At 44.6% G+C, this 15280-nt stretch overlaps 1 protein-coding gene across 1 annotated transcript in view; it reads right to left on the reverse strand.

The window, feature by feature from the left end:
• The window catches only part of ELL2 (elongation factor for RNA polymerase II 2), a 48418-nt gene that overhangs the window by 12483 nt on the left and 20655 nt on the right, over positions 1-15280 (reverse strand). The window contains exons 2-5 of the mRNA XM_066603008.1: positions 12333-12380; positions 5794-5915; positions 5103-5266; positions 3474-3733 (exon numbers count right to left, since the gene is read on the reverse strand). Coding sequence (XP_066459105.1) covers positions 3474-3733; positions 5103-5266; positions 5794-5915; positions 12333-12380 — 594 coding nt within the window. The remainder of the gene's footprint in view (positions 1-3473; positions 3734-5102; positions 5267-5793; positions 5916-12332; positions 12381-15280) is intronic.

Here is a 15280-nt window from a genome sequence, read left to right on the forward strand (position 1 = left end):
CCCGGTCCTCAGTGACAGCTGCAGATGGGCTGCCGATCAGACGGCTTCCATTGACTGGAAGCCGTTCACGCGGAATCAACGGTGAGATAGAACATGCTGCCATTTTCCCTTCACGAGCAGAAAATTTCAATTGATTTCCGCTTGTGGACATAGAAAAAGCGATTTTCTATAGCATGTCTATGGGCAGTATTTGCTGCGGAATCCGGAGGTGGACGCTAGCTCCGGATTCCGCAATGCAAAAACGCCCGTGTGCATTGGGCTTAAGTGATAAAGAAAGGTTACATATCCGAAAACAGACTTGGGAACTTTTCAGACTACATTATATCCTACGTTTGGCTTACACAATAGGAAAAGTTTTTGGTGTGTCCATAAGACGCCCTTCCCCTGCCAAAGCCAAAAAGTATCCTTTTGGCATTTGTCAAGCTGGTATATTTTTCTCTCTCCATGTATATAAACATTGCGATAAGATTTGTTTTTCTGCTGCAATAAAATCTACACCGCATGTTCTAAGCTTTATTTCAACAGGGGCATATAGACCAAATATGCCTATATAGAGGCATGTGTTGTGACAAATATAAAAAGGCATCTGTCATCAGCATGAAACTGGGACAGGGATGCCTTTTACTGCGGCGTTTCAGAATAAACACACTGAAGTTTGACTTGGGAACCAAGATTCACGTCACGTAGGCGGTCTGCCCGCAGCATGTAGGCTGTGCTCCCTATACACCAAACAGAGGAGATCTGTCAAATCTACATGCTGCGGGTGGGTAGAGGGGGCAAGAGGCATAGAGTCATATAGTCATGTTGCCCGTGGTTCAGGAAAAGCACAGAGAAGCTACGCAACCAGTCCAGCCTCACTGACAAGTCTCCTAATGAGACCTAGAAGGCCGTTTCTATATACATTATGTAGAAACTGCAGACTAAAATATTAGGGTTTAGCGAAAAAAAAAAATCTATTAGAAAAATCATCATCAGCCCAAAATACATGCATTTAAAGTGAAACAAATCCCTCCCAACCCCACAGACTAAGACACGTAGTTTCTAAGAACTCAAAAAATAGCAGTGTGGGTCAGTGTTCATGCAGGGCAGGTCACAATTCTGCAAAAATGTACTCTTGTGACATCCATAGAGGTGATATAATTAGCTTCTATTAGAAGCCCCTTGTGGAGTCCGCACACTGCGTGTCTGCAATAGATCCTAGAATTTCATACTGCATTTAGAAACCATAGGGTTACAGATGTTTGCTCTTCTGGGCACCGAAAACCACATAAGACTGCCCTCTTCCCTAGTACTGCGGGTGTTTGGCTCATTGGTAGGGAAGAGTACAGGGTTGCACTGTTTCAGAGGTTGCAGAGCACAAAGACTCCGTCTGTGCCATTTAACTCCTTTAACCCACTACCCGAGACTACATTTAGGTTAGAAGGAAGTACAAAAACCTCTGGGGGTTACATCTGGAATGTAAGGGGGGGGGGGGGGGGGGGGATTATTTGAAGCTTTCCTTGGCTTCAAAAAATAAAAAAAAATTCAGCAAATTTGTAATAAAAATGTAAGAAGTATTGAAAAACTGAATGCATAGCAAGGTGATGATCTAGTCTGTGGCAGACATTCCCAAGCATCCAGCTGGTGCACCAGTCAAGGTGTGGGCACTGCCCAATAAGGGTGTGCATGGCTTCTGGAACAAGCGCTCGGCTCGCTGCAGCTATTAATAGACGGCAGTATGCCAGTTGCGTATGATGAGCTAGCACTGTACAAAAGCAGAAGCCTTGCTTGCTGACATCTCAAATGTAATGTAACAAAGAACTCGCTTTCCCCTTGTATCAGTAGTTGCATAATTAACCCTTCAGGGTCTGCAGTACATCACCAGATGGTCACATTTTTTAGTGCGTTTTGCTAATACACTGACAAAATAATAAAAATCCACCCAGATAGAAATGAATTACTGCAAAAGTTAACATGCGGTTAGGTCTCAGGCAATATGCAAATCATAGTTGTGGCTTGATTAGACAATGGGTTTTGCCATTAAAGCGCTCCCCCCATTGTCCTAGAAAAGAGCTCCCAGAGGTTACTTTAGAGTAGTGCACCTCTTAAGAGATGCGCGACTGCTGGACATGCCTCAATGTTACTTGAAGGCATTCTGCCCAGTTAACAGAGGGGGCGTATCATGGGAAAGACAAGCTGGATGGTCATCTAGGCTGTTCTGACCAAGCTGTTAAGTGTTGGGTGCAGTGGATGTGTGAGGCACACAGGTTCCAAACAGCCCACCAGTAGTGAGGAACATGTGAGCCATCGAGAAACTAGTAGATCTAACAGTTTGTGGTCTGAAACGTGTGGCACCTTCATTACAGAATCCTGTCTCTGCCCAAACAATTTCCAATTTTTCCTGGGACACCAACCGATCAGCTAAGCAGGATCATGCTGTTAGCGCCACAAATCAATGGGAGCTGTGCCTGCAGTTACGAGCGCCGGCCACTACACAGAGGTCGGCGCGGAGGCTTCCGACCTCTATTTGCAGCACTGACCACATGCACCTGTTAAGCTGATGGACCCCAGGCGATTAGTGAATCCTGCACTGATCAGGAGGTTGGAGCATATGACCCTGGACGTCTATTCCAACTCTACCATTCTATGAGAATAGGTCAACAACAACATTTGTCCTGGAAAACTCCATTAAGATCTGCCACAGCATTCATGACTTCTTTATAAAATGAAAGCCATGACCCAAGTATGAACAGAGACTAATGCACAGTAAAATATATAGACAGGCGAATGCATTAACTCTTCATACACAACAATCTCTGATGTAGAAGTATTTCCTCATCTCATCTTCTGATATACTCCTTTTTTGCTATGTGTGCCAGTATTACATTTTCTGAACTCCTAAGCAGTAGAGTTTGCACTCTTGGCAGACTGTTTGCTGGAGCAAACAAGCCACTCAAAATAAAATAAATCAATCTTGTTATTTGTATAGAATTAACTTATTCCACAGTGCTTTTTAAGTAAATTTTATTTATTACCCCCTTCCCGCCAAGCTGGGTACTCATTTTACCGACCTCGAAAGGATGGAAGGCCAAGTCGACCTTGAGCTGGCTACCTGAACCACGCAAGGATTGAACCTGCAACCTTCAGGTCATGAGCGAGAGCTTAAGGCAGCAGAAATGCAGTCCTAGCACTCTGCGCCACACAAGGCCCATCTGCAGAATTATTCTAGCTCAGTCCAATGACTGAGGGATATATTGATGAAAATCTAAGCTGCACAACAGACTTGACACCTAAAAACCTCCAAAGTAAATAAATCACTGAAGGAAAGGAGGGAGCTGATTGGATACTGGAAGCAAATATAAAAGTCAGAAATGAAATACACTAACCCCCCCCCCCCCCCCCCCCAAAAAAAAACAAAAAACTTGCACACCCAAAAAGCATGTGTCAAAGGTAAAAGACAATTTTCCTTCTACTGTCTGACCAACTATTCTCACCTGTGGCAGGATAACACCAAGAGAGTTCTTGTCTTTTTGATTAACACCATCTTTATGTAAACGAGCAAGTATCTCTGGTTTTTTATATGGCTTCAGTGCCAGCAGATGAATCACCCTTTCCCTATACGGTCGCTGTGCAATACTGTTGCTGTTATTTGACTTTCGAATGGTGTTTGCTGGATTAATGGGCGTGGACCTTTTCCTTTCTGGTGCTGTATCTAAAACACTATTTGCTGGTATACGAAAATGGACCCTCTTTCCTACAAGAGATCAGAAAAACAGAAGTTAAAAAAAAAAAAAAAAAAAAAATCTAAAAAAATAGTCCAAAGTTGTTAAAACCTGCTACTAGCATAATTGTTTAATTTCAATGGCGACAATTCACATGCGTGCAAGACCATACAGTTTCTACAGGTGCGCTTGGGACCCGCAGTCCTTGAATAATTAGGTAATGTTGGCATTCATTAGCCAGAACCTGTGCTGAACGAAGGTCCGGCCAGTGCACATTAGATTACTGTGTGTTGTGAGAATCTGCAGCATTAGATGAACGATTCCTGTTTACATCCTAGATTTCTGCCTACTTATACAGTAGATAGCGGTAGATAGACGGTTGAAGATAGAGATGTAGGGCTTATTAGGTGCTGTATTGCTATGACAGGTATCAGTACTTGTGGTCCATCTGGCTGAATGGTTATCAACTGACCCAAGATATTCTGAGTCCCTCTATCGGAATGCATTATTTATGGATAAATAGATTATTATGTATTTAACCACTTTAAGTTTGTTTTAGGTTTCTACTTTTTGGCAGCAAGAGGCCTGATGTCCACGGTAAATTTGATTTGCGGGAGATCAGTAAATCAAGCCGCCCATAGAGAAGCATGGGCGTCCGCAACTGGATTAAAAGCATGCGGATTTGATTTGCGGATCATTTGGTCCAGAAAACACATTGCAGCAGGGACGGCTTAGAGTGAAGTCAACTGACACTTCAAGTTTGCTGCAGATCCACTGGAAAGCAAGATAATTAGAAGGAGAACCACCCCCCACACACCACCTTCCCCCCCAAAAAAACCACTGCACTGTGCATGCCTAATGGTGAGCCATGAGGACCATGCGCAGTACAGCGAACCCAGAAGTGCAGGGATCTGCGGGGACACTGCTGCCAGGGAAGTAGGGCTCACTGGCTGCGGGCACGGGTGAATTCCCTGCATGGAATCCGTGGGTGCCGTGGACATGAGGCCATAGTAGTTCATTGCAACTAGAAATATTGTATCACATTGACAGTGATATTTTCATGTATACTTCAGATACCTCAAAAAATAATTTTAACCCATCAAGAGTTTTAAAAAAATACCGAAGAAAGTGCCATTGTGTATAAAATGAACCAGAAGCCTTATGCTGATCTTACTTGTGCAGTTGAATGAAACCTGTAAAACAGGCATTTCAGATTGGAGAGAGACTGATGTTCTGAAATAAGCACTAATGCAAATTTCACAAAAGTTAAGCTACAGTATCAGTCTCTTCCCTTCTACAGGGGTGTCTTCCATTATTATTCTTGGGGTATCCAGAGTAATGTTAATCCGTGCACAGAACAGTATTGCGATGTATGACCAAAAACCTGCAGCCAATGCATACCTACAAACGGGCCACCAGGCTTGATAACCTTTGTACTGCGGCTTCGAGTTTCTTCTTCTGCCTGGGTCATGCGGTCTCTTGTAAGCTGGTAAGAGTCATTAGTGGCACATACTGTTATTTTATCTTGAATGAATCCCAGACAGTTTAATTTGGATACACCATTGCTGAAAAGACAAAAAATAAAGGATTAATCTAAATGGGAGAATTAGAATGCTCCAAGGGTCGGGTACACAGTGGGCTTGGCCCTACATGGCATTCAGATGAATGGCTGTACATGTACTAGGATGGCTCCACCAGGATAGGACCAGCAATGAGCTACTTCTGCTCCACCTGAAGAAGTGGGGTTCCCCCATGCCAGGAATGCCCATTTTATGACATATGCCCCGTAATGAGCTATATGACCAGGAGTTCTCTTTACGAGACTACGCCTATCAGCTTTCCTGGCCGTGACACACAAGAGCTCACGTCGCACTGCAACTGGTACAGCAAACACTATAATCTTAAAACAAACTGATTGCTAAAATGGTCAGAAAGAAAACCTGTCTACATCGTTAGTGAAGAACAGTGTTATGCATCCAAAATAGATAATGCCAAAGTTTGTACTCTGTGCTTTCAGACTGGAGACGGACTAACTCACAGCTCCTTGTAGTGCAAAAATAGCAAAAATGAGTTGGTCCCAGGTTTTGCTTACCTCGACACTGTTTGCTGGATACAATCAAAGCTGCCTTGGGGGTTATCTTTTCCTACATTTGATAGATAGAAGTTAAAGTTGTGCATTTCATTGAGGCAGTCTGATTTTGGAATCTTGATGCACTAAAAAAAAGAAAGGAGAAAAGTTTCATTGCTCATTCCAGGGCATTCATTAAAACCTTTAAAAAAGTTCAATTTTTTGGAATTTCAATTGGGCAGGTAAGGAGGGGATACCAGAGGATGTAGGTGGCTGTAATGCCTTCATGCATGAGGTACAACTAAGGAATGCATGTTTTTGTAGCAGACCTAGTCCATTACAGAAAATGGTGAGGTTCTAAAGAAACAAGTTAGGACTTATAAATTACAGATATTTTGAAGTGCAGCTGTCTCCATGTTCTTGCTGCATGAACCACGGGCAGACATGCCCATTCAGCTTTTATTCTGAAACGCCGTGTTTCAGAAAAAACAAAAAACTCGACTGCATGCAGAGTCGGAACGGAGTCGGAGTCAAAGAGGCACGCCGACCTGCCTGCGTCAATACCGACAGCTCTCCCTATAAACCAGCAGGAGAGGAGCTGCCACTCTTGATGCCATGGGCAGGGAGACTCCAGCGTGATCTGCCCTGTTGAGCTCGAGGTCAAACCGCTCAGTAGGTTTATTTTTTCTGAAAGAGCAGCGTTTCAGAATAAAACATACAAGGGCTTAATGGGCATCTCTCCTGGGTTCATGCTGCCCATGGTTGGGGTGACATGAACCCAGGATAGAACCAGATGACACGTTCCCCTTAACTTGTAAACTTCTTGCACAACAGGCATAATTATTAACTCGTGACACTGCACAACATTACGCACTTGAGAAGGTTTCTGCTTGAAAGACTAGGTAGATTAAAGGCTTATGCTCTGTGCAACCTCTGAATTGTACAATGTAATATGGCCCCCACTGAGCTGAAGTGCCTAGGGCTTTTGTTGTACTGAGCCCCAGGCACTCCATGTGCACAAGCGGCTTCCACTTATGACTTGAAGACTCCTGTCCCTTAGCATGAAGAGGAAGAGTATGTGTCACAGTATCTTAAAAGAAATATAAAAAAGAAAAAAAAAAAAAAAGTAGAAAGCTGCAAGTACCTCAGGCTCTGCAAATATATCACAGGCCAACAAGTGCTGGAAGCCGAGTGATGCAAGGATTGAGGTAAATGATCAGCTGACATTCTTACACAAGTCCCAGCATTCGTCAATATTATCTAGGCAAAGATTAACTTCCACACACATCACAAAGTAGCTGAACCAGCTGCAGCGATTCAGGACAACCGGATTATGGAAACCATCTGGGGTCCTGCCCAGCAGGGGCATTGGCACTGAAACAGTCGGTTCAAGTGGATTTTCACATTTTAAAAGGTTCCCCACCACCAGAAATAAATGGCTTATCACCTATCCACAGGATGGGTGATAAAGTCTGATTGGTAGGGGGCCTCACCGCTAGGACCCCCACCAATCCCAAGAACTGGGGTTCCATGCTGCCCCGGGAGATGCGGATAGAAGGAGCATAAGGCTTCTCCAGCAGTCCCATGGAGCAGTGAAGAGAAGGACAGCACCTACATTATGAGAAGTGAGGAGGTCTCAGCAGTCACTTACTGATCACACTCATCAGTTATCCTTCTCTGGAAATAGCCCTTTAAGCTGGAGTTTTTCAATCCTAAATGACCAGACCCTTTGCAATTTTGTACATGTGGTGTTTATTGGCTTCGACTCTTGTGGGGTTAGTTTTTTTAAGTGTGCAGACCGTAAAAATTTATTTAGACTACAGATATTTATTCTTTACATTTGCACTAAAATGGGCATTTTGATATGTAGTGCATAGCTTCAGGTGAATGGAGTGGCTTGGCATGGACAGTGTGCATTCCCCAACTCCCCTTCCCATTCATATTTGATTAGGATTTCTTTATGCCCGTATATATTTTTTGATTACACGTCACATCAGAGCATGTCAAGGGGCACAGCTGCCTCTAATATATAACACAGAGCACTATAGACAAGAAAAAGCCAAGCGGTCAAACAGCTTCTTTCTTCTCATGGTCCCAGCTATCTTAGTCAGGTACCTAGTCTGCAGGAGCTTTAAAGGGGCTGCCACACATGGTTTGCTGCAGGAAGGGGACAACTTTGTATATTGTACAGTGGCCTGTGTTGGTATTGCAGGCCAAGTCCTATTCTTTAATGGGACTCGGTCTAGAGTACCAACCCTAAGTCTATACAGAGTATAAAAATGGTAACTGATCAGCAGTACATCACCTTGTGCGCACAGGGAGATACATAGTCAGCCTATGGGGACAAAAACTATTTGATTGGCAGATTTTGGTGCAAATTCACACCAATATCCACATCAAAATCTGCACCATTAGATGTGGACTTTGATACAGATCCTCAGCAGATTTCACCCTTTCAACTGAGGGGGAGAAGTCTACTGCAGATCTACATCCAAATCTGCACCAAACCCACTATATGTGAATGGCAATTCTCAGACCTTGTAGACATGATTGGCGCTTGTTACATCGGGCTGAGAATTCAGCCTTTGTAAGAGGGCTATGGAAGTCCTTTTACACTGTACAGCTCTCTTCAGTAGGCAAGCCCAAATCAAGATTGATGCTTATCTACTGGGCCCTTACACAGGCCAATTCAGACTATTAGTGGACAATTGGCTTCCACGATGACACGTCCACATAGAGGTGTCATGGGTTGGCTGCAGAGCTCTACTTTCACATGTATAGCCAACTAGCAAGAATATTTATGCTTGCATAATAGATACGATTTGCCAACAAATGACCGTTTTCTCATTTGTCAGCTAGCTGCTCGCTTGATCGTTGGGTCACGTAAAGAACGACCAACATGTTCAGGCTTGATAATGTGGCTTTTACACAGTACATACTTGAATCCAATCGTGTCGGATCTTCCAGGGCAAGAGACTATTTTACAGCTTTGCACTCTGGTTTATAGATCATTTCCCAAATTGGTTAATAGTCAATTTTTTGGGAGTTCTAACAGGATTGAGGAATTTAGAATGTAACATCTTACCTTAATCAAAGCACTTAAAAAAAAGCAAAATGCATAACCGAAAATGTCAAATACTGGAAGCAGTGGGTTAAGAAAATCTTTGTGTATGCATTTGTATTTAAGTGGCTCAAATTATTTGCTCCAATTACTTCTGTTAATAAGAGTTTTAACGAGAGCAACTGATTTACCCCCTGCTGGGAATCTGGCTGCAGTAACATTCCCAGCTAACCCCGAGCTACAAAAACCACAACCCATCTGTAGAGGCGAATCGAAAGTAAGACCTCCCCACCCACAAGCAGGTGCCTTGTCTAGAAGGAGAGAAATCTAGAAAGCACAAACTAAGGCAGAAGCACAATCTGCTTTCAGATGAACGAAAGCCACAATGTTCTGTATTGAGGACAGGCAAAACCTGCCAGGCTGCCTGCCAAGGTAATCGGCCGAAAAGCACTTACAAACTTATCAGTGTGACACCACACCAGTCCTTCCTAGAAAAGGAAGGCATGACAAGTTTTTTTGTTCTTTCTAGTTAGAAACCTACAAAGTATTGCCATCCACACATCAGTGAGACGCTACGTGTGGGATTATAGAACGGGGCTTCTACAGCTAAAGCTGCACATTTCATTCTCACACTAGTCGTATCATTCCGATATAATCCAAACAGCTCAAGGTCTTCTTAGTACTAGGTAGTAGTACAAGTGGCCAAATTTTTTTTAAATTCCTGATTTTTCAGTGTTCTTACAGAATCTGCGACCTTTCCACAATTACATTGCAGGAGGGCCGCGGATCAGATGGCTTCCATTAATTTCAATGGAAGCCGTCCGCATGGAATCTGCAGAAAAATGGAGAATGCTGTGATTTTCTCTTCCATTTGCGAAAACCGCAATTGGTTTCCGCAAGTGTGGTGGAAGAATTGATTTCCCATAGCATGCTATGGGTGCTATTTGCTGCGGATCTGCGGTGCAGACACTTGTTGCAGTTTCTGCAGCAAATATCCATCCGTAGGCAGAAACACTTAGGGCTCATGTCCACGGGCAAAATGTGATTTAAAATCCGCAGCGGATCTCCCGCGCGCGGATCCGCACCCCATAGGGATGCATTGACCACCCGCGGGTAGATAAATACCCGCGGATCGTCAATAAAAGGCATTTAAAAAAAAATGGAGCATGAAAAAATCTGGACCATGCTCCATTTTCATGCGGGTCTCCCGCAGGGACGGCTCCCGCGGGCTTCTATTGAAGCCTATGGAAGCCGTCCGGATCCGCGGGAGACCTAAAATAGGAATTAAAAGCATTTACTCACCCGCAGCGGGCCGCGAAGCTCTGCTCTTCCTCACGGCCGCATCTCCCTTGCTTCGGCTCGGCGGATGTGCCCGGCGCATGCGCGCGGCACGTCGAAGACGTGCCGGCGACGTGCCGCCGGCATCAGGAATTCATCCGCCGGCCGAAAATGAAGATCCGGCCGTGAGGAACAGCTGACCTTCGCCGCCCGCTACGGATAGGTAAATGCTTTTAAATTTCTATTTTCAGCGCTCATGTCCGCGGGGCAGGAGGGACCCGCTGCAGATTCTACATGTAGAATCTGCAGCGGATCTGATTTTCCCCGTGGACATGAGGCCTTAGGCCTCACGTCCAGATCGGATTTTGCATGCAGGAGCCCGCAGTGGAATCAGACCCTGCCTATAGCCGAGGACACTACTTAGCCATCCGGGTGGCCTATTTTCTCCATTGCGGATGTGTGCAGAAGCGCCGGCCGGTTTTTTTAACTGCTGACCCGCGGAATCTGCAGCTTGTCCGCACTGAACTGGAGCATGCTGCGATTTGTTTTCTGGACCAAAAGGCCCGCAAATCTAATCCGCATGCTAGATTTCATTTGCGGATGCCTACATTTCCCTATGGGCGGCTTGATTTGTGGATCTGCCGCAAATCAAACCTGCCCGTGGACATTGGGCCTTAGTTTCTGCTGGGTTTGTTGAAACTTTCATGACCAATGATACGTCACTACAGAATGGTATAATAGGAAAGACAATTATGCCATCATCCTCTTATAGTCACCCATCAATTCCCGAGAACATGTATCTCACTGACCGCAACGAGCAACTTGTATTTCTAAAGCAACCCCTTATCTACAGGAAAGGGGGGAACCTGCTCATCGGTCGTTGAGAAACCAACCGATCAAGAACGGGGTGGTGCCATGTACCCTGTCCTCCTCACTGTGAACTTACTGCACCCACAGCAATGAGGAGAAGATTGAATGGAGCACCAGTTGCAGAAGTGAGCTGTCACACCATTCATTTTCGGTGCTAATGCCGGGGCAAGTGCTCATCAGCCCCAATGAAATGAATGAAGCGCCAACTGTGCAAGCTCAGACAATGCTCCCATTCAGTGCAACATCATTGCAGGTGGGAGAAGCATTCCTGCAGTGACACCAAAGGGACACGGGACCCCTGGTTTCAGGATCGATGTGGTTCTCAGCACTGAGACCCCCAGCGATCAGCAAGTTTTTTTCTATCCTGAGGATATGGGTTAACTTGAATGTTGGGCTATGTAAAATGTATTTAAAGGGGTTTTCCATAATTACATTTGCTTCAATCAGGCTGTGTAAATGTGTCAATCAGCTGACGAAGAAACATTAGTTTGTCATTTATGCAAGCATAAAAATGTTCGCTAGTGGGCGATATGTGCAGCCAAACAGTGCCAACAGTAAGGGAATGGATGCTTATATTAATCACTATCAGCTGCCCATGCAAACCTAATGAAAGAGCAGATCTGCCCATGAAAAAACAAAAAACTTTAGCAACGTCAAATGTGGCTGCAGGATGTGCTGCAAGATGGAAAATGTCTGCACAGCTTCTGCTGTTAATTGGTCAGAGCTGTCACATGATCAGTGCTGGCCAATCAGAGCAGTGCATTAGCATCTAGAAAACTGCAGTGGCCATCCTGAACCAGCAGACCAGAGGGATACTGGCGGAGAAGGACAACAGGTAATGTCACCTTCGCCCCCGGGACAGACAGGAGGGGGTGTTTTCATAGATCCTTCTTCATTGTACAATAAACCATTTGGATGAACTGTTTGCAAACATTTATTTTACAGCCCACCGTGGCACACGCTTCATATTACACGCTAACAGCAAATACACAACATTGCTAAAAAGCTGCAGCTTCCAATGCCTAAACCCATGGATGATAAAGGAGTAACCCCCTGGCAGACATACGTGGACACATGAGCGGGGCAGATTAGACACGCATGCACAGCATCAGGGCTGGAGAGCTTTGATAGATTTTAAAAAAAGAGCAAAAAGAAAACCCGGAGTGTGTGGAAGCAAATATGAAGACGTGACAAATGGCGTAACACGGGGAGAGAAAAGCAAGAGGTTTCTAGAGGTTAAGCGGATAATTGCTTAAAAACTGTACACGGAGCCGCGAAACCCCTCACCATAAGCTGCGGTATATAATACAGGCATTCTCTCCACCCAGTACTAAGAAGCTGTGAAAGTACTTACTCCTTGGAGTCCCTGAAATTGAATGGATGGTCGTGCAGCTATGGAGTTCTAAAAAGGAAACGAAAATATAAATCAGAACACGACGAGATGCATTCATGGCAAATAGAAAGCTTGTCCCATTACCCCCTCCTCCCAGCTACTCCATACTTTTGTTAAATATGAAAGGCAGTGTGAATCATCCTAAATCAGTGGCTAAAAAGGGCAATTTACACCAATTTCTGATCTGTTACTGTTGATGCCTTTATGTTGAGCAAATCTGAATAGTCAAGCTGCCACATTGCGTTTTGACTGCCGAGTGCCACTTTAGGGTCACCATACTTGGAAAGTTCTGTGCCCAAGTACATATGTGCACCCCATAAAGTGATGCCTCGTCCAAGTCAAGGCAGAGATCGATTTGCCAGATTGCAACTTTCCTCATTTTACACACATGTAATATGCGGTGAAGTTACGCCCGTGGGAATGAGCCCTACGGCTGCAGGCAGGTTTGTTCAGGTCTTTTGATGCCAAAGCCAGTGATAATCATAAGGAAAAAAAGGGTAAGGGTTCATTCAAACAGGTGTAAATACCCTGCGTATTCCACATGTAATACACAGTAAAAATGAGCCTATTGATTCCAATGTGTTTATTTACAGCTGCGGATTTTTCATGCAACTTTTGGTCTTCTATTGGTGCTTATTACATAACATAGTAGCCCATTGAAGTCAATGGCCATGCATAAATATGCAGGAAAGCGGCATATTTATGCACAAAATCAGTGAAGTTGTGTTTTTTTAAGTGATCAAATACACCACGTATTTACACGTGGAAGAAAAAGCAAAAGCCTGTCAATAGGCAGCAGAGTATTTCAGCCCATGAATATCTTATGTATTCATGAGCCGAAATACCCATATGGCCGTGTGAATGCATCCTTATAAGCTGCATGAACAAACCTGAGAGAACGTGCCAGAACCTAAGTTATAATAAGCCATTTTACCATGAAATGGCAACATATTCTATTAAACTCCTAAAACCAGAAGAGTCACCAATGCTGTATGCGACCCCGAAGTATGGCGTTAGCGTATATCAAGGCCAGTGAGCGCCTGATACTAGCAGGCCATGGTGCCATCGGGGAGAGCTTGCACACGTACAGTAGAAGTGGACCATAACCATTGCTCCTACTAATTCACTACCGTAGTATGTCACGTTGGGGTGGCTTGTCCGAGTATAAGCAGCTTAACAAGGTCAAATAAAAAGAATTCAGACGAAGGAAAATACCAAAAGTGGTGCTCCTCAAGGTGATTAGTGCAGAGAAGAATGTCTTAAGGCGAGACCACACGGTGCGGCTGGACGCACGCCGTCAGACTATCCCCACTTGTGACAGAGAACGGACACACACAATTTAGCAGCAAAGTCCTGTGCCCATTGGCCACCACAAATGTCCACGTTTTGGGCACTGTCCGTTCGGATTTTTGATATAGGTTTAAAGTCAAAAGTGGATAAAAAAAAAAAAAAAAAAAAAAAAGAAAATCTATACTTTATAAGCTACACTTTGGACCAGAAAAACTGCCTCAAGAACATGCGTGAATGACAATACCCAAGAGAGAAAATTTAGAGGGGTTGTGCCAAAACAGTATCCGCCACTTGGGCATCTGAACATCAGTAGGCATCCCTGCTCAGGACTCCCATCTATGTGCCAGCTCAGAGGCGCTCAGGGGCTCCTGCTCTGGTAGACCTCCTCTGATCACCGGATACCCATTCATATGAATGGCTGCTTTGTATTTGGGCTTCTAGCACACACTTCACTTGTACATTTGGAGCAAGCATGCTAACCGGCCCACTGATAATGCATCTGATGTGATAGAAATAAGGCCACGTATTCTGTACTCCCCCTATGGAATAACCTAGTTATCAGTGCAGCTCTATTCCCAACTGCAGACGACCAGGCTGGCCCTCCACGCTCCTGCAGACATTTAGGCTGGGTTCACACGTGGCGGACTTGCTGCACGTTTTCCGCGTGGACATGTGATCAACATCCGCGGCCAGGTTGAGCTTAAGCACTGCATTTATTAATGTGCGTTTCAAGCATATTTTCCAGTACGGAATAGTGGCAACAGAAATGAGACCGCAATTTCTATTGAGGTCTATGGACCTACAAACGCCATGCTGTGGAACATAAAAGATGCATACATTTTCCGTACCGTGAATGCCACGTTGACTTGGCTTTATATTTAGAGATTTTCTCCCCTAGAAGCACACGGCACCAGTACAGTCTGTACAACTCTACACTAGACTACATGCACATAAACGAGCCCCAAGAGTCACTTCTACTATATGGGGCTGTGCGGCAGAAATGAAGAAAGTGTTAGGGTAGCTGCCACAAATGTGGAGCCTGTGAAACCGATCTGCATGGACGCTGCACATTTTATGTCTTAGAGAATAGCACATGCAGCAATTTTGCATGACCACCTTTGCATATGGGAGGGGGGGGGGGTATGCCCACCCATCTACCAGAAAGGCTATGCTATACTGGGTCCGTGCACCATCTGTTGAGTACGTGGATAGCACAGGGACAGCAAATACACTCATCTGAAGAGGCACTAAAGCATGGGTCAAAAAGGGTGCAAGGCCAGGGGATGGCTTCATAATTGCTCCACGGTGTCATCAAGAACATAAGCCTAAATATCTTCAGATGAGCCAAGCTATGCAGGTGAAAATATATATCCCCCTTTTTTAAATTTCAGCGGTTTTGTAGCTAGATGCTCTCATTATGTGCAACTAATAAGGTGTATAAGGTGACAGCCAGCATCCTTGTGCAACCTGTCATTTTCTATTTCAGGTCAGATCTACGGCTCGCTGAACAATTACAAGGATTTGGTCTTCCTGCTTTCTGGAACAAACGCACTCAGCAATAGCTGCCAAAGCCTGTCTATGCACGACTTGATACTTCTGACCGGATATCAGGCTCCTAC

This window comes from Eleutherodactylus coqui, chromosome 5 (assembly GCF_035609145.1).
Source record: "Eleutherodactylus coqui strain aEleCoq1 chromosome 5, aEleCoq1.hap1, whole genome shotgun sequence".
Lineage (NCBI taxonomy): Eukaryota > Metazoa > Chordata > Amphibia > Anura > Eleutherodactylidae > Eleutherodactylus > Eleutherodactylus coqui.